The sequence below is a fragment of the Miniopterus schreibersii genome, assembly GCF_964146895.1.
Source record: "Miniopterus schreibersii genome assembly, chromosome: 13".
NCBI classification, from domain to species: domain Eukaryota; kingdom Metazoa; phylum Chordata; class Mammalia; order Chiroptera; family Miniopteridae; genus Miniopterus; species Miniopterus schreibersii.
The window spans coordinates 29,041,471-29,061,126 of NC_138113.1; the positions used below are offsets into that span (position 1 = coordinate 29,041,471).

Consider the following 19,656-nt stretch of genomic DNA (forward strand, 5'->3'; position numbering starts at 1 on the left):
CTAAGACAAGTCGTCTCTCAAGCTGCTGTAACCAAAACCTGCCCACCTGGCTGCCAAGGGACAGTGCCTCGAAGCAGGCGCCCTGGAGGCCGACGGTGGCAGCAGAGGCAGCCGGCTGCCCTGGCCTCGGGCAGGTTTCCCCTGGAGACCAGCGAGGCAGCCAAGGGCTCAGGTGCTGTTACTTTGTATCAATGTAGAAGCTGCTAAACAAGGTGAAGCTGGGCCACGCGGCCAGGTGCGCAGCCTACAGCCCTGACGGGGAGATGGTGGCCATTGGCATGAAGAATGGAGAGTTTGTCATCCTGCTGGTGAACAGCCTGAAAGTTTGGGGGAAAAAACGAGATCGGAAATCTGCTATCCAAGATATCAGGTACATAGCAGGCGGCCTGGGCAGGGAGGGGAAGGCAGGCATTCTCCTTCCAAGGGGGTTCCCGTTCCAGAAGGGCATGGCCTGAGTGAAGAACCCGGTTATAAGAAGGTCCCTGTCGATGAGCCAACTGTGAAAGGAGACCCTCTCACACATGAATTCTCAGCCACGCCTTTACTGATTGCCCCAAGTGTGGTGAAAACCTCTATAAAAGGTTGCAGACGTGCATTTCCTTACTCCCTTGGGTTTTGATGCAGAGAAACTGTCGAATTCCACAGAGTGTAGGAGAAGCTAACCACGTGTGAGTTATGAAGTGAGACCCACTGCCACTGAGTCTGGGAGGCTGGTCCCAGAGCAGAGCTCACACCTCCCCAGCCCCGCGGTGACCATGCGCTTCGATTGCTTTTTTCTAGGATCAGCCCAGATAGTAGATTCTTGGCCATTGGCTCTTCTGAACATACAGTCGACTTCTATGACCTCACTCAGGGCACAAGCCTGAATCGCATTGGCTACTGCAAAGATATCCCAAGCTTTGTCATCCAGATGGACTTTTCTGCAGATGGCAAATACATTCAGGTATGCGCCTGCTTTACTGATATATGGGCAGCCAATAATAATAGTAATAATAACAGTGCCTCATATTTAACAAGTGCTTCCTGTGTTCCACCAATGTGCTAATTTACCCTTCACAGGAACCCCTTTAGGTACTGTTGCTTTTCCCCCATTTTGTAAATGGAGAAACAGAGGCTTAGAGAATTTAAGCAGGTTGAAGAAATATAATTTAAACAGCAGAGTTTTTCTTCAGTAAGAAAAGCAGGAAACACAAGCCCTAATCATCTGTAATCCTCCTCTCACCACCTCGCCTTCAAAGCTTTCTATTTTCTGGTTTTCAGGGGCCACATTGTTATTTCTTATGCTTACTAAGCCAGTGTCACTTCTTATACTTACTCATTTTAATTCCAAACTCTACTGGGTAGTGTGGCCCCTCCGCACTGGGACCTGGACTACAGATAGTGGGCCTGGGGTGAGAGCTCTGCACTGGGGGGAACTGACAAGGGGGATGGGCTAGAAAGGGGTCCCACCCTTAAAACTTACAGCTGAAGACAAAACCATTTCTCCGGCACTCTGAACAAATACAGTGCATTTGTGAGCGGACCTGGAGTCGGATATTCATTGTGAAAAGAGAGAGGACACGTTCACCATCAAATCTTTAATAAACCAGGCACTGTGGGAGGCTTTTGTATGGACAGAATGGTCCTGGCCCCTGCTCTCCTGGAGCTTGCCTTGTAACGGAGAAGACAAGCATTAACCAGATAATCACAGAATGTAATTACAAATTGTGAATATGTGCTGAGAAGGAACAGTGCAAGGTGCAGTGGGAACGTTTAACAGGGGCCGAATTTAGATTCACTTCCTTTCTGTGTAGTCATATTTAAGCAGAGGTCTGTAGGAGGTGTAGGCGTCAGCCAAGAAAGAGGGCCGGGAACATTGTTCCATCTGTGGGCAGGCCCTGAGTTGAGGCAGATCTCAGTTCACTCATGAACAGCAGGAAAATATGGGGAGGCTGGGCTAGAGGCACCCGCAGGGGGAGAGGGGGCTGAGATGTAGGCAGCAGCCGCTTTCTGGAAATTGGTTTCCCCTACAAGATTCCCAGAGAAGCAAGGGTCAGGTCCTAGATGCTTCAACAGGCATATTACACAGCTGCTCTCTGTGGGAAAACTAGCCTTATTTCTGTACCGAAGGACCTTGGTTCTCCGAGAATGGAGATTCCCAAACTTGAGTGAGCATCGGAATGACCTGGAGGCTCCAATGAAAACAAATTGCCAGGCCCACTCTCAGAGCGTCTGATTGGCAAGTCTGGGGTCCCAAGCATGTGCATTTCTAACAAGTTTAAAGATGATTCTGATGCTGCTGGTCAGGAACCACCCTTGAACCACTGCCTCAGGTCTTTGGGAAATAGTGAGAAAATGGATGGAAAAATGCCCTGCTCATGTGAACTTTGCCATGGGCTGACCACAGGCGTTGTAGCCTGCAGCTGAACCTGGGTTTAGTGAAGAGTCCTGGGGATGCAGAAGCTGGTCCAGTATTCTAGGAAGCAGCACACCAAGAGGGGAGTGTGTCCTTTGGACCGGAAAAGAAGTTGATGGACGTGGCTTCCTTCCACTTTGCAGGTATCAACAGGAGCCTACAAGCGCCAGGTGCACGAGGTCCCCCTGGGGAAGCAGGTAACGGAAGCCATGGTCATTGAGAAGATCACCTGGGCCTCCTGGACAAGGTGACTGGAGGAAAACACTCCTGGAGGAAAAGGTCACACGGGAGTCTCTTGTCCCCAGCTCAGCCTCCAAGTTTGTGTGTAGCTGGGATCTGAAGAAGCTCAGAGATAGAGCTGTCTTTTCTTTGGGAGTTGGGGCAGGAGGTTTCTTAGTACCAGTTTGAGCCACTGGGTTTGATATGACCTGGGCCTTGAATGCAAAGTCTCCCTTTTTGTGGAATCCGTTCTACAAATCCCCAATCCCATCCAGCAAGCAAAGGGAAACCACTTCCTAGCCCCTTTTCCCCCCTAATCCTTACCCGAGGACATGCTTTTATTGATTTTTGAGAGAGAGGAAAGTGAGGGGGAGGGAGAGAAAAACATCGATATGAAAGTGAAACATCAATCAGTTGCCTCCCGCATGTGCCTTGACTGGGGATCAAACCCAAAACCTGGGTATGTGCCCTGCCCAGGAATCGAACCTGAGACCTTTTAGTGTATGCCCCAGCCAACCGAGCCACACGGGCCGGGGCCAACCTCCCGGCTCTTGACCAGCCCCTGGTGACCACAGGAGGAAGTGGGAGGGCAGGGACTGCCGCTAGCTCGCTAGCTCGGTGGGAATGCCCTGCCAGAGCGAGGGAAAGGAGCCCCCGACCTGTGAGCTTGGTCCCCACTCTCCTCTCAAACATACCCATCCTCAGGAGGGCTGTAGGAAAGAGGGAGAGAACCAGAGATGGGGGTAACTTTTCTTTTTGGGGTGAAAGGGACCCTGGCAGAGAACAGTAAGAGTTGGGGAAGATGTAGGGGGGGAGGTGACAGGTGCCAGAAGAGCCACACGACCACACTGAATGATGTCAACTCCCTCCCTCCCCTTGTCCCTGAGAGGATGCCCGACTCAAGGAGCCTCCTCACTACCCTGCTAACACCCCTCCCTGTCGGAACAGCATTCTGGGAGACGAGGTCATTGGCATCTGGCCGCGGAACGCAGACAAGGCTGATGTGAACTGCGCGTGCGTGACCCATGCGGGCCTGAACATTGTCACAGGAGATGACTTTGGGCTGGTGAAGCTCTTTGATTTTCCATGCACAGAAAAATTTGTGAGTCTGCCTTAGAGTCACCTCCCCGCACTGCCCCATGCTCTTGTTTCTCTGCACTGCGCAGGAGACAGCGGCCACGTCTAGGTGGCCATCTGGGATCTAGAACGGGAGGCGTCTTGTTCCAGCCCTGTGGAAATGTGGCAACCCCTGACCTTTTCCTCTCCCTCTGGAGGGAAAGTCCTGGAAGCTGGGACAAAGGAAGTTGGGGCGGGGGACAAAATGGCCATAAATGGGGCAAGAACGAGACAGGAAAGCCAGTGAAAGGCTGGCTAACAGGTATCCACACCAGATGGGGCTCTCATAAGCAAAGGAAGGTTCTGGGAAGAGGGGATTTGAGTCCTTTGGGGGAATTGGCCCGTGGTTCCCAGGAGCAGTAGGGTCTCTCAGCTGTCTCCACTCACTTTTGCTCACAGGCCAAACATAAGCGTTACTTTGGTCATTCAGCTCACGTGACGAACATCCGTTTCTCCCATGACGACAAGTATGTGGTCAGCACTGGAGGAGACGACTGCAGGTACCGACCTGGTGAACCAGGCTGCGACACCCCTGCCCAGTCTTTACTCCCCACCCTCCCTACCTCAGGCGTCCTGTGGGTCAGGCCTCCTAGGGGCCTGCGGAGGGGGACAGGAAATAGGACATTCAGTGAGTCCTCATGAAGACACAGGGACTTCCCAAGTATAAGGTACTGTCGGGAGATTCCCAGCCCAAATCTTGACAGGACTATGTCTGCACCAGACCTGTCCAGGGATTGGTGAGAGGCCGAGGGCATGCGATAGCTACTCTGAGCATTGCTGGATGGAGGGACAGGTGGGTGACTGATTCCAGCAGGAGCTCTTGTACAGCATATGGCATCATGACATATAATCCAGTTAGAATGACCTTGATCCACAGGTCCTTTAACTCATAACTTCTAATTGGTCACCAGACTTCTTAAGATCGATGATTAACCATAACCGAGAGAGGTTTAAAAATATTAATACTGAGCCTCAGCCACCCAAGAAACAAGCAGGGCAAGTATTACCCGATTTTACACAAGAGATCAAGTGAGGGGTGAAGCCATTAGGCTCGGTGCTAGTTAGTAGAACCCCAACCAGCTATTTGGACTAAATAGCCAGGGCTACTTTTGACCTTAACCGCTGCTCACTGTAAAATGGGCACCTTGTTCTGTGAGGTGTGACTGGTCTTCCCGCGTTTTCGGGAGCACCCCCACCAGCCTGCTCTAGAGATGGCATCAGCCTGTTCGGCATTTCTGAGGCAGCCTTCTTCTGTCCCTCCAAGGGCAGTCCCTAGGTGGAGCGTGGAGGAACAGGGCGAGCTCAGCCTAAGTCACTCAGCGTCTCCACATCTAATGTAGCTGACGGACTTGACCGCAACAGGAATACTGGTTTCCGTTCAGCCCAAGCAAAACTCTTGGGGGTGGGGAATGAAGAAATGTATGCATTCCAGATATTAAGTGGTCTGAGTGAGGCTATGGAAAAGGCACCGCAGAGAATTTCAACCCACTTCCTACCGAAAAGCACTGTATAGAAAATGGCCCCAAAGGGTGCTTTCTGAGGGCCTGCCTGGGACACCAGCCTCCAGTCCGCTGCGCCAACTGCTGCTGGCACTTAGAGCCCTTGAGATAGTACTGAGAGCAGCTCCCTGTGGAGTGTAAACACCCATCCAGAGCAGCACCAGCCAATCTGTAAACAAGCCAGCAAGAGGAGACTTAAGTGAATCGGTCACCCCAGTGCAAGAGGTGGGAGGTGACTTTTGATGGCTATGAAAGGCATGAAGGTAACCTTTAAAATGCCGGGCCCATAGGCCTTTATAGCCATGGGAGCACACTGTGGTCCTGGCTCGGTGCTGAACACTAGAAAGGGCTCTCCTACTCAAGTGGAGTTGATAAGACCTTTTGAATGGTAACAAGAGAGATAGTGTGAAATCAAATGGCCAAAAGGCCTCACATTCAGCACAGACACTCTGGCTGCTGAAAGAGCCAAAAAAAAATCCTTAAAAATAAAAAAGTAACATCTTTAATTGGTGCCAAGACCCCAGGTTTGCCCTCCCCCTTTTTGAAACTGACGTCGGCATGTTCACATCACCTGAGCACTCGGCAAGATTGGTTTTTGTCCCTTGATAAAGTATGATGTCCACCGTGTAAAACGACTGTTCCACCTGCTGTTTCAGTGTATTCGTGTGGCGATGTCTGTAATGCAGAAACCTCCTACTTTATTGCTGCTGCTGCTCCCACCCAGCAACTGCAGAGGCCGTGACAAGGCGCCGTCTCGCCACCAGCTGCTGGGAATCGCCTCCAAGGCTGCAGGCCACACAAGCTCCGCGCTGGGGATGTGGCAAGGCTGCTCCCCTACTCGGGAGTCTCCAAAACTGAGGTGCCAAGAAGGAAGGTCAGTTCTAAAATGTTAAGACTGCTCGCCTCTGTTCCTGAGACTAAAAATTATATCTACTAACAACACTGACAAAAAAAATCCTATCTGACAATGTAGCCCACTGACAGAAGTTAAAGCCTCAGTTACCCTAACCAATATGTAGCTTTTAATTTGCATCAAAACTTTTACAAAAGATGTTTTGCTATTATGTTTCTATATACTTTAAAAATGTTCATTTTTACAAATAAGTAAGTTGAACAAGACAGCTTAAGTTAGATGAAGTCCTAGAACTATTCTGTTCTGCACATTTAGCTTTCAAAACCAAATGAGCCATGTATAACCGAGTTGAGAAACTTAATTTTTTAACGTTTTGTTTGCAGAGTTTTATATCCATTAAGTGCCTTTGAAAGTTTCCAGTTGCGTGGGCTGCTGTCTCACCTCCCACAAATTATCTCCTTTCTACATAAGGTGCTAAAACTTCCAAACTGAGGAGGGCTACGCTTAGTTTCCTGGTCTGTCACCCATGTCATGTGTTTATGTCAAGGCTTCCTTCCCAAAGGAAGGACATCAGTTGCCTGCTTGGGAAACAGTGGCTATAGGAAGGTGAGCAACAAAGAAATGAATTCAGGAGGGACGGAGTAGAATGTGTTTTCACTGTGTTTAGTGCCAAACCCATAAAATCCAAAATAGGAGCCACACAAAAAAGCAAAAAGCTCAACAACCAGTTTTAGGAGGATGAGCTGATTTATCTTGTTAAACCTAAAATGGTAATAAATACAGTAACCTTGAGGGTGGGTTGACTGGACACCACTAATTTGCTTCCTGACCTATATACAGGTCAAGTCCAGATTTAAAAAAAAAAATCTCTGAACAAATTCCTAAGCCCAAGCAATATTTGATAAATCAAGATTATAAAACAAAGTAATCTAGCTTAGAGTTCCTCAGAGTTGGCTGGATGACAGAATGTGCCGTGGACAATATTTACCAGGAGACAGCTCCAAACCACCTCAGTCGTACTTTACACTTGGCCAACCACTGACGGGGGGACCGATGGCACACATTGGAGGCAGGTGCTGGTGATTCTGAGCACATATATACCAATGAGTCCCTCCAGTCAGCAAACTAAATTTTCAACCTTGAGTTACTGGCTAGTTGCAGTTGTCAGTTTAAAGAAAAGGTGAAATGAAGCATTTTCAATTAAATAGATTAACATTTACCACAGAAGTGCTTCAGCATTCTAAATGGGTTAGATCATTCATTAAGCTATTTTTATATGTCAATTTATTAATGCCTTACATTAATCCACTGATAGGTTGCTGGGCCCACAGTTATGAGTCCCCATGCAGTCCTAATTGTTTTCTGTAACCATGTGACTGGTGATGCTGAGTGATAACCATGTCTGCCTATATTGTACCACTGACTTTTCATACTGATTGAATCTTGCATTGAAATAACCATGTGGAATAAACTGATCAATGATGATATGTACAACTATATTTACAGAGCAATAGTGTCTGTGTGTCAAGAAAACTTCTTAAATCTTATTAGTAAACATTTATATGGTATAATTTTACGTATGTTCATAAATCCTGCACTGTATTCTATGTTAAAATATTGGTGCATGAATTTATTTTCAATTATCAAAGTATAAAAAAATACATAATTTAAAGACACTTTGGTATGTGTCAAATAAATTTAATTATGTAAACATATTCTTTTGTTTTCAAATTAACATAGCTGCACGATGAGCTGAAAGCCTCACTGGCTGAAGCAAAGCCCCCCTCTGTGTATACTTGTAATTTGCTGCAGTTTGGTGAAACCAAAATACCAAACGTATTTTAAGTCTATAAGCTTTATTGATACTTCGCTTTTACAGTTCACAATGCATTCCACAGATTTAGTTCAGTACAGCTTAAACCACAATTGTATAAATCTTCATTTTATAATTTCTTGCATAACAATGTTTGATATTTGCAAACAACATTTTTGGAAGCATTAGATTCAGTCCATAGATTCAGAGTTTGTGACAAAATTAACTACGGTAAGTCTGTGCGATGAAGTTTATATGGTGAGTTCTATGTGCATGGCATCATTTCATGTTGAAAACAGATGGTAGTGCTCCTAGAAATATTTTTTTTCCTGCTTAAGTATTTGAAACTACACACATATAACCAAGGACTCTGAAATATCAAGCACTGTGGGGAAGCTGGAAGGTCTAAGCTTTGTGAAACACTATATATAGATATATATATAATCTATATTTACTTATATTGGCAATTAATATAACAGTAAAATTCACAATACACCTAGAACATACCAGAAAGGCAAGCTTTTTCACTCCTGCTTTAGTGGTATGATCTCGTCTAAACATTTCATTTCAGAAAATCTGCATCAATCTACACAGACCATACACAGTGCACAAACTGTGAAAAGGGTTATTTTTTTCAGCTTCACGTTCTCTGCAATTCCCCAAATACAGAAAGACTACCTGGCAACAAAGTATAATGTACAGCTTTCTCAGATCTTTTTTTTATTCACCAGTGCCTCATACAGGAAAAACAAATATGATTACAGTTTAAATCCATACATAGCAGCTTACAATACTTAAGATGATGAACACATGGCAGTCAAGAAGGTAATTTTTCCTCAGACACTGCATTGCTGAAAATAAAGATCTGTGAAACTGCAATGTCAAGGCGTCGTTCTTCCCTGACCCTCCCCCACGGAATCAAATGTATATCCCCTTTACAGATAAACTCCTACTGTGAACTATTTCAGGTTTTTTTCATTCAGCTTTGCGCTTCAATCCAGGGATTTTTGCTTGGATTCTACAAATGAAAAGGAGGGATCAGGTTAATGTAAAAATTTTAAGAATTTTGTTTTCTGCTTCTTAAAATACTACCCTTCAAGAACTACTTGTGTAGTAGCTTAGCTTATACAAGAAATGAAATCCTAAGGCTATCAGGCTATAATTCTGCAACCATGGCTTCACGAATTAGTTTTAAACAAAGCCTTAAATACACATAGTAAATGTAAAAAGAAATTACCCAAATGTTAGAAAAAATCTTTTGACAACTGTGTCACACTGTAGGTCTGACTTAGACTTGCTATGGTCACTATGCATGAAATATGAAAATACTACACTGTTCTCAAAGTCCAGTACACCTTATTCTTGGTTAAAAAAAAAAAGTTGCAGATTTTGAATACTTACTTAGCCATAGCATCTTTGACATTCTTATTTGCAAGTCCTATATAATGATCTATCTGCGCCTGAAAGAGAAGTATAAAGGAGTTATCAGAAAATTACCCTTGCTAAAGAATCTGATTAACCATTACTATGATCCAACAAATTAAAGGCAACCACCACATTTCTCACTTTCATAGGACTTTGGAACTGGCACAGATACATTTCTAAGTTCCCCATAATAAAGTGAGCTCTGTATTCTGAAATGTGCAATTAAGAAATTACCTGATGCCGTTCATAAATAACAGGAACGCTGAAGAGCGAAATCAGAGCTGAAAAAGGAATACACAACCTTTAAAACAGACTGGTATGGTTCAGGGAACAAACACTGAAAAGTCATCACACTGGCAGCACTGCTAAACTGGCCCGGCAGAGTTGCTAATGAATGGCTCATCCACAGACTCTCCTGGGTGCACCTGCTGGTGGGGGCCATGCCAGAGCAACGAATTACCCAAGGAGGCTGCAAAGAACCACTCCTGGCTTCAAATCACGTCACACAGACTTTATAAAATACAGGTAACCCCTGGTTAGGTAGATTTATGATTGTAACTTTGGATAAGCCACCCTTGTTCTGGTTTATCACCGTGAGTTGGAGAAGTCCAGGAACTACTAAAGTAGCATTTCAATAAACAGTATCGGCAATTTATTTAAAGAGATCACAACCTCAAACATACCTCCTCTATTTTTCCTATAATATAAGAATATTCTCCAATAAAATCTCTAAGCTCCTTTCACACAATTTTTTTTCCTGCAATTCTTCATTCCAATGCTCTTTTAGACTTACCCAAAATCAGTAGCGTCAGACCATTGAACAAGGCACCAACATAGGTAAATACCCACATCAACACTGCAAACTATAAGAAAATAACATTAGCCTATTAAATACAAAATTCAAACAAAGTTTCTTAATCAAGCTTTCAAATAAAAGCACCCCACCTACATGCCAACCTAGTAGAGGCATACTCCTTGGAGACTTGGTAAGTAGTAAGTCATCACTCTCAATTCAGTCTTTCTGAATCCTAATTAAAACAATAGATCTGATTCATTTTCTCTGTACTACACTACTAAGAAGTTGATTCTGTTTTCTCTGAGACCAGAAAACATGCCAAAGGTACAGCATAACAACTCCAGTTCTAACACAGCATTTAGCTTTTAAATGGGAAGACTGAAAAGGCACTGTGAGAATTCACTGTAAAACTGATTTTAAAGTACTAACAAATTACATGCTTGAAGATCTACATGAGCTGAAAAACTCAGACATCAAAATAAGTATCACCTCTAGCATTTTATTAAGGATCAGAGGCCCCGTCTGCCCACCGATACATGTTTTAACAGCCATAGTTAACCCTGGGGAATGAGGGCTCACAATTTTATACTTATTAATTAGATTGACCATTATTCCTTAGCCATTGCCTTCCTTATTTAACAAACATTAATATAGTTCTTATGCATTAGTGCCAGGCACTGTCTTAAATGTCTTACAAACAGAAACTCATTTATTCCTCTTGACAACCTTATGAGGAGACACTAGTATCACAACCACAGCAGATGCTGACACTAAAGGAAAGAGAGGTTAATAACTCTCCCGAGGAAAGAGTTCACTGTCCCCTAGTCATCAAATAAGGCAGTTTGGGAAAGGCTTTGCTTCTAAAGAGATTTCATTTTGAGAAGTCCTCTATTTCCTCTCCATACTTTAGCTTATTCATGAATGGCTGGACAAGAGAATTTTGACATTTTCCTCCAGTTCTAAAAGTTGTTGACCCTGTATAGGACAAGACTCAGTGACAATTCAAAGCAGTTCTCGAAGATTTATAAACACAACCAGTCTGGATTTTATAAATATTCGTATCTGCAATTCCTTTGCTTCTTATTAAAAGCCTTCATGTGTCTGGCAATCACTCTGCACTATTTAGTAGGTAACAAACATATCACCACAACGCCACCATCTACGGGGATTATCCAGGTACATAGAACACGGTGCAAATGAAAAGGAGAGGGCAGTTAGCACCTCCATCATCTAAAGCAGGGATTGGTGAACTTTTTCTGTAAAGTTAAGACAGGCCTCTCTATCATGTATTCTTTGAATATTATCCTTTAAAAATATAAAAACCATTCTTCGTTCCCAGGCTGCACAAAACAGGCCATGGGCCAGTCTGCGCACCCTTTTCATCTTCTCTTATTCGACAGACTATGACTGACTGGCTCCTATGAGCTGAGTACTGAGCAGTAATTACGGTGCTCAAACTCTAGGAAGATTATCTACTAACAGTTAGGAAGACACTCTGAATTCCTCCAACCGTCAGTTCTACAAATAGCAATACTCTGGCTACCCCTACAACTGAATTTAATTAATGTTCAAGCAAACAAATTCAAGCATTCTTAACACCTGTCAATTGAAAATCAAAAATTAAATGCTGCCCTTGTCTTAGCAACTGCTGTGGAACCACTGGTAAAGGTTTGAGGCATGACTCTAGTTAGCAAGCCTTTTCCTTCTCCCATAGTTTGCAGACTCCTATTGCAGAAGCTAAATATAATTTCTGCACTTGAACAAGTTTACTATAGAGCAACAGAGCTATTTTCATCCATCACCACCTACAAGTCTAAGGGAGAAAGAGTCCACTTGCCACATTTTAGAAGAAATTGCTTTAGCAATAAAGACACCCCGTATGACAGAATTCAGACACTAACACACATAAACTAAAAATAAGTCCTAATTTGGTCATTCAGTCACTGACAAGGTCCTACTCCAAATCCACAAGGAGAGAAGCCCAACTTTACATGTAGCCTATCTAAGGGGCTCCCGTGTCACTGTAGTTGCCTTTTGGAGGACACTTCCTAAAAGCCAGGCTCTCCAGAGGCAGACAGAGGAACAAAGGAAAGCCTCAAATGTCTGTGGGGCCAGGCAGGTGACATAAATGCACGAGGAAGCCTGGGTGAAGACTAGGCAAACAAACATGCATTCTCCCTCTCAAGGGGGGACCCCATAGCCCAGCTCCACGGATTGTTGCCATGGAATTATTGCAGGCCAATGCTGCCAAATTTTCCCATTTTAAGAGTAAAACCAGAAATTCACATTTTTACATGCTATCACAGAATTTTTAAATGTTGCAGCTAAATTTGTAGAAAATGTAACACTTCAGACGCCCAAATCAAAAATACTGGGTAAGGGTTTCCAGAGAACACTCTGACAGAAAAGAATGGTGGTAAGAACTAGCATCTAGCAATTGCACAATTACTGTAACTGATAATGAAACGGCAACTACCATTTTGCCTATAGTAGAGGAAACCAAGATGCAGAAAGATTAAGCAAGTTGCCAGACCAGAGGTCAGTGATCTCGGGTTTATCTGACTCCAGAATCTATCTGCTCTGCTATACTATAAGCATTACAAATGGGAATTTGTCATGAATATGCACGCTATCATAAAGAGGCAGAAAAGGTCAATAAACAGTTTAAAAAAACACAAAAGCCGCTCTTATTTTAGACCTACAAATTCTATGCTATTCCATGGCAAATACTTTGCAACATTACAGCCAATGAAAATTAACTGTGGAAGTCAAAGCTCATCTCTGTGCAGTAATGAAACTGGAGGGAAGAGGGACAAAGTTCAATGAAGGTAAAACAAACACTGAAAGAGGGCAAGGGCCATGTCTTGTCTTTTGTCCAGGGGAATTAAATTTGACTGTGTATCACTTACCTTACTACAAAGCTCTACAGATTTTTATTAGATGATGTCTGAATGGGGTCGTAGAGGGAGCATTTTTATTTTTTTAATTAATTAATTAATTTATTTATTTATTTATCTTTATTGATTTCAGAGAGAGGGAAGGAGAGGGAGAGAGAGAGATAGAAACACCAATGATGAGAGAGTCATTGATCGAGCCTGCAACCCAGGCATGTGCCCTGACCGGGAATCGAACCCCGATCCCCTGGATCCTAGGTCGACGCCCAACCGCTGAGCCATGCCCAGCCAGGCAGAGGGAGCATTTTTAAAGAAAATGAAGGGAGGGTGCTTAACAGAACTTCAGAAATGACTTTGGCAATTCTGACATTTTCAAACTTTTTCCGCATTTTTAAACACTGAAAAAATATTTGACCTTTTTTGACACCTTCAGCTTCATTCATTAATATCATTTTGACTGTCTCTACATTTTCTCTAGCCCATTTCCCTTCTAATTTTTCTGTGAGCCAAAGAAACCAGGAAGGAAACTGTCAAAATGTGTATGTTAATAACTTCTTAAGAGCCTGAGGGCTAGATTTTAATGTTCTTTTGGGTCAGCTATTTCTGTAGTTCAGGCCTTTTTTGCTCACTTTCAGATTTAAGATTGTATTCTGGAACATTATGGTTGGCTGATGTTCACGCAACTATAGCTAGAAATTTTCTTACAGTTTTAACGTATTTTCACTTAAAGTCACAGCACTGCTATCAGAGAGAATCTAGTCTTTATCATTCAAAGCCATGTGACAGAAAAATAAGAACCTTTGCTTAAAACACCTGCTCTTAGTATCTGGTAAATAAAATTACTACTTTTTCTTGAGATGTGAGGTTTCAAGTCAGGAACTTAATAAAGCTCAAAGCCTTATGCAAGAAGCCCCAAAGCTGAGCTCAGCAGGAATGGTCATGAGCTTTTTTTTTATAGTAGAGAGCAGGTTGGGAGTGGGGAGAAATGAAAACCAAGGGTTTACAGCTTAATGCCACAACTTTTAAAAGCAGTAATCCTCCAGGCAGTATCTGCAGAAAAATTAAGTCACATGCTAACAACAGTGGCTCTAAAATTTTCAATTTTTGAGAAAGAAGGTTTCAAATAGAAGTAGAGGTAACTGTGACCCAGAATCAAGAAATGTAGATTATATAAATTTGAGGACACTAAACCTTTATGAAGACAGTGAGTCAGAGGGATACATCTTTTAAATTTTTGTTTAAAAGCTATTATTTGAAATGAGCCACAGAGATTGATACAATGTCTATCTTCTAAAAAAAAAAAAAAAAAATTATAAATGAGACTAATTCCCACTGCATTTTCTTGAAATTAGGGTAGTTTCCATTTTCCCAGCTATGAATCATATAAAATCAACGTAATTCCAATCAAAAGCTAGTTCCTAAAAAATTAAAGAAACTCAGTGTTCCACAAATTCATCTGGTAACTGAAGAGACTGGGGCTATTTATTAGTAAACTTTCCACAGATTTAAAAGCTGAATATAAGGGAATAAGTAAATCAGGGCAAATCCATTTTTCCTTACGTTGAAAAGGTAAAATAAGAATGAGAATTTTAAAAACCATTTTTTGCTTGCTTTAGGGAGAGAGAATATGACTCTCCTACCAGCAGCTGTGGCTAAAAGACAAATAGTAATAAAGTAAAAAAAAAAAACAACAAAAAAAACTACCTTCTTTTAAAAAATGCTCTCTATATAGACAAAAAGTGAGGGCTAAGCGTGACAATCCTGAAGGAATTCTCTTTAGAAAGGGAATACTGTTAAGTCATTTTTATGAAGAGTCCAAGAGCATTAAGTTTTTTACCAGCTTTTTTCAGTAAGAGACATTTTGAGCAAGTATCCTGTGGTTCTACAGTCGCCTTATTCAGCGGAAGCAGACAGATGGAATCTGCACTGCTCACACACAGTGACATTAAGGAAAGGTTAACTAAAGTCGTCCATGTAGCAGGAACCACAAGGTTGATCAAGGAAGACCCTTCATGCGTATTATCAGAATGTACTCATCACCTGTGCATCTGGAGAAAAAGACAGATCCTGCCTTATTCTTCTGTTCAGTAGGTTTTGAGACCTAACTGAAAAGTTCAACAGCATGGAGATCACCAGAGGGAAGGGGGTGGGGGAGGTAGAAGAGAGTACAGGAGGGTAAATGGTGAGGGAAGGAGACTTGGCTTGGGGTGGTGAACACACAACTCGATATAGAGATGGTGTATTATAGAATTGTACATCAGAAACCTATATACTTTTATTAACTAATGTCACCCCAATAAATTCAATAAAATTTTTTTTAATGCAAAGTTCATTCTATGTGCTTATATACTGAAACAGCTATTACTTATTTGGCACCTTCTGGGGAAGTCACCAAAGCAGCTTTCCTTGGGCTCTGGACTTGCCAAAAAATACTACTCAGGATAACCATTCATGTAAATTTTCTTCTTTTTCTTTTCAAAAGTATTGCTAATCCTTAAGGAGAAAACATAGTAAACTATAATTTTAATGCAAGTCTTTTTTCCCCAAAATTAAGAAACAAAGAATGTCTTAAAAATGTAAGGAAAAGTCATAAAAGTAAAATGTTCCAGGAAGTAAATCTATCTCATTATGTGTAACTAGCTGTTACTTCCAAACTAGCAAAGTCACTCAAGGCAAGTATTTATCAAGTTCACTTTCTCCCATTTATGCTACCTTCCTCATGAATAACATAATTGCTTTAAAAAAAACCTAATTTTCAAAAGAAATTTTAAAATGAGATTTAACAGCAAAATAAATTTCTTTATCTCATAAAATTTATTCATAAAATTCCTCATATCCTACTTCCAAATATCTGTGCAAAACAGATTTTAAAAGTTTTTTTAAAGAATTTAATCAGGCCTCCTCTAGCCTTTACAAATAATTTCCACACCTATATCACTGTCTACACATACGACTGTGATGGATGACAGTAAACTGAAAGAATAAGTAAGTGTTCTTTTGATTAAAGATAAGTGGAAACTTTAAACTCAAACCTGTAAAAACTGGAAAATAATCATTCTCAAATCAACTTGTTTTGTTTCTAAACATTTTTTCAAGAATGACTCTTCTCTCAAGAAAAATGTTAAATTATAACATATATAGATGTCTTCATAGCTATACTACGCAAACATGAAGGGTGACTTTTGGTTTATATCTGCTGCAATTGTTATTAAGTCTATACAAAAACAGTGACTCTCTCCCCTAAGCGTCCTGATGCCTTTATTTGAAGTCACCCCTACCACTGTTAAGTTCAGAGATGGCCCTTTGCTGTTTGAAGCTCTGTACCACTATTTATAGTGTTTCTTCCCAATCAATTTCCACCCACAAACCCTTCATCTTAAACTGTACTAGCACCTTCTCCTTAATAATTTTTCATAATTGTTTTACCCCAACACTCAAAATATATATAGCGATCACTGCAATGAACAGGGACTGGTTACTTCTAGGACTCATGTGTACAAGATTCTATGCACTCCAAAACTGGTTTGTTTCCTTTTGAAACTAACTGATCAAACATCCCAAATAACATAACCATGACCTTTTTATTTACAGACTGACATCAAAGCACTACTCCCAATAAGTCACCAAATGCAAGCACTTTATACAAAAGAGATGATAAGAAAGGGAAACAAAATTATTACTACTAATGTTATTAGTAACTGGGGTTCCAAGTCTTAAACTAAGAGAGGCACACAGCTGAAAATAAAGTCCATCTATTGGCTTACTTATTAAGGCTAAGATGTTTGTTAAAAGCAATTTGGGCATTTAAACCTATTCTGACCAGCCCAGAAATTGTTTCACTGGGTCTAAAGGCCCAATCATCCTATTGCTATGATATCCATGATAATTACTACTATAGTACATTTCTACACAGGCTTAGCTTGGAAACAAGTCTGTCTTAAGCAGTCACAGGCAACAACACACAAAACACAAACGGCAAGTTCTACGTAAAGAAAAAGCACTAATTTCCCTAAAGCCCCAGTGCTTGGGGCTCATGTTACATGACTGTTTAGTGGTTTGAGTCTGTTGAACTTTGGGAGAGTTCATTTGCAAGGTGAGACTCTAACAGCTGCTATGTAGTAAGATCCAAAATCTAAAGAAAAACCCCCAACAATTACCAACTGAAGATTAGTTGAGGTGTTTCAGAATATTAAAGCTCCTCCAGAATAAACATGCCAAGAAAGAGCCCAAGATATGAAATAGCTTATGTGTGTATATGTATCACACACAAGGTAAGAAACTAAGCAACAGATTCTAAAACAAAGTCAAACTGATTAAATCACATCTGGTATTAAATCTATTACTCTTTATTCTTATCGTCAAAATTCCCTTTAATTTTCTCACTTTTAATTTTTATGATTTCCAAAAGTATGAATTTATAACTTATTTTCCTTGAAAAAGGAAAAGTACTTTTCCTCCATCTCAAATATCTGATTGGATTCTGAATTTTGAGACCCAAGTTTACTGTAACATGATTTCTTTACGTCTGTATCATTTACCTCAATACAGAAAAATAGAATGACCCCGCTAACTCTTTTGATTAAATTCTGGGTATGTAAAAAATGCAAAGCAAATAAACTTACCTTCAGAGAATCAACTAAATCATCAACTAGGAAGAGGCGTCTGAGTTCTTTTATTGTGCAGTTCACATGACCAAGAGCAGAATTGCTGTACTTCTGAACCAGCTCCTCAGAAATAGCGACATCAGATTCCAAATATGCCCTAAGAAACAAAACACACCATAACTGTCACTGACTGGAGTGATTTTCCCTGGATGTCTGCATTCAGTGATTACATATCTGTAAAAGAAGACATTAATAAAATATTTTACTATAAAAGCATTCTGTTTCCAATAAGCACAATGTTAAAATTCGCCAAGCAAGGGATATTTCATTGACATATGCTGTCAGCTGATGAGCACAGAAAAAAGGATATGTTCTGAAGCCAGACTGATCTGACCTTGAATCTTAAGGTCTGCCACTTACTTGGCAGTGCAACTTTGGAAAATTATTTAGTCTTCCCTCTAAACCTGTTTCCTCATTTATAAAATGGAGATTATCATGAGGATTCTTAACACAATCAGACACAACACAGTACTCAATAAATGGTAGTCATTATCATGGATTTGTTTTTTTTCTTCAAGTTGACATCATGTTGTGTCATCAAGTTTTCCTAACAAAGATCCTATTCATTTCCAAATACTACACTCTCTCAGCCTAATCTTTAGGGGAAACTGCCCAATATGTCAATCCCCAGACTGTGAAAGGCTGTCAAAAGTATAGTGGCAACCCCAGCAAAACACAGCAGTTACTGTCCATTTAGATGCCTTAATCTATACTGAGACTGCTGGAATGGTTAACTTTAAGAAAACAATGCTAATTGGGGGGAAAAAGTCAAGTCTGCAAAATGCAAGGAATTGCTTCGTTAGTTATTTCAAAAGAAGCCATTTTATCTTGGCAAAGTAGAACGAAATCATAAGTGCTAGGCATTCTCTGAATCTATTGGAAGTAGTTCCTTATTCAGGCACTTGCCCATGTCAGTGGACATTAGTTATACTAAAAATAACATTCCTCTTTGATAGCTCCTTTTCTCCATAGTTTACCTCTGCAATATACCCCAAATACGTCTCCTCATTTCTATATTCACTACGCCATGACGGAGTTTAAGTGCTCATTATTTACAAACTGGAATATTCTATCAGTCTCCAAACAAGTCCCTGATCTGTCATTATATTAATCCAGTCCCTTCAGCCAATGGCAGATTAGTTTATTTGAGTTTCTTAATAGTGCTATTAAGGCTGTACACAGGTGGGAGTTAGGACATCTGTTATTGCCTAGCTATGTAACCTTGCAAAAGCTTTTTAACTTCTCTGGGTCATAGTTCCAACTCTGTATAAAATTAGAGAAACAGACATTCCTAAATCCCTTCAGGCTCAAACATTCTGTGATTCCATGGCTCCGACTTTTCAACCAGAGCCCTCCTAAATCTTTTCAACCTTATTTCCCACTACTCACTATATTGCAGCCAAAAATGAACCACTGATCAAACATTTTTTAATCTTAATGCCTTTGTTGGTCATAGCTTTCCCAATTCACAATGCTTCTCTCACCTGGTGATATCATATCCAATCAGCTGGCCCCATCTCAAACCCCACCCATACATGAAGCCTCTTCTGCTCACTCTTTCCCACAACCCTATTATGTAACTCTAACAATGCTTTCTTTTGTACTATTCTTATAGTATTTACCATATCCAGCCCTAAAATATGGACATGTGTATACCTGTATATTTTTCCCACTAGAGTATAAACTGATAAGACCAGGAATATATCTTTACTAGCACAACAGTCTAGCACACAGTTTGTTATTAACGAACAAATATTAAATTATTGAGTTAAAAATAGTCTGAGATTCACATCTCCCTTAAATAAACAATAATTTATTATGCAGTCTTGAGAAATACAGAAAAGTGGCGGATACAACTTTGGTTGGTATTCTGCTTCTTTGTACCACTGATTTTGTCCTGGCTGCCTGGGCCAGAGGCACAAAGGTAGCACTCTCCATCAATGACATCTTATTGATACTTAAATTCGTTCAACGGGCATTTA

General features: G+C 41.2%; 2 protein-coding genes across 8 annotated transcripts in view; one reads left to right on the top strand and one right to left on the bottom strand.

Moving 5' to 3' along the window:
* EML6 (EMAP like 6) overlaps positions 1-7,790 on the top strand; it is a gene marked incomplete at its 5' end in the record, with an annotated part of 179,068 nt that extends 171,278 nt beyond the window's left edge. For 2 of the 3 annotated variants that reach the window (XM_081156748.1, XM_081156749.1), the window contains 6 exons: positions 198-370; positions 781-943; positions 2,539-2,642; positions 3,563-3,716; positions 4,130-4,230; positions 5,886-7,790. In XM_081156748.1, the coding sequence (XP_081012874.1) occupies positions 198-370; positions 781-943; positions 2,539-2,642; positions 3,563-3,716; positions 4,130-4,230; positions 5,886-5,910 (720 nt within the window). In that variant the 3' untranslated portion in view covers positions 5,911-7,790. The remainder of the gene's footprint in view (positions 1-197; positions 371-780; positions 944-2,538; positions 2,643-3,562; positions 3,717-4,129; positions 4,231-5,885) is intronic. The other variant, XM_081156750.1, reaches the window with a different exon arrangement.
* Positions 7,791-7,921: 131 nt separating this feature from the next.
* Positions 7,922-19,656, bottom strand: part of RTN4 (reticulon 4) — a 56,350-nt gene continuing 44,615 nt past the window's right edge. For all 5 annotated transcript variants that reach the window (XM_081156752.1, XM_081156755.1, XM_081156754.1 and 2 more), the window contains 5 exons: positions 17,633-17,771; positions 10,114-10,183; positions 9,555-9,601; positions 9,297-9,355; positions 7,922-8,913 (listed from right to left, as the gene is read on the bottom strand). In XM_081156752.1, the coding sequence (XP_081012878.1) occupies positions 8,871-8,913; positions 9,297-9,355; positions 9,555-9,601; positions 10,114-10,183; positions 17,633-17,771 (358 nt within the window). In that variant the 3' untranslated portion in view covers positions 7,922-8,870. The remainder of the gene's footprint in view (positions 8,914-9,296; positions 9,356-9,554; positions 9,602-10,113; positions 10,184-17,632; positions 17,772-19,656) is intronic.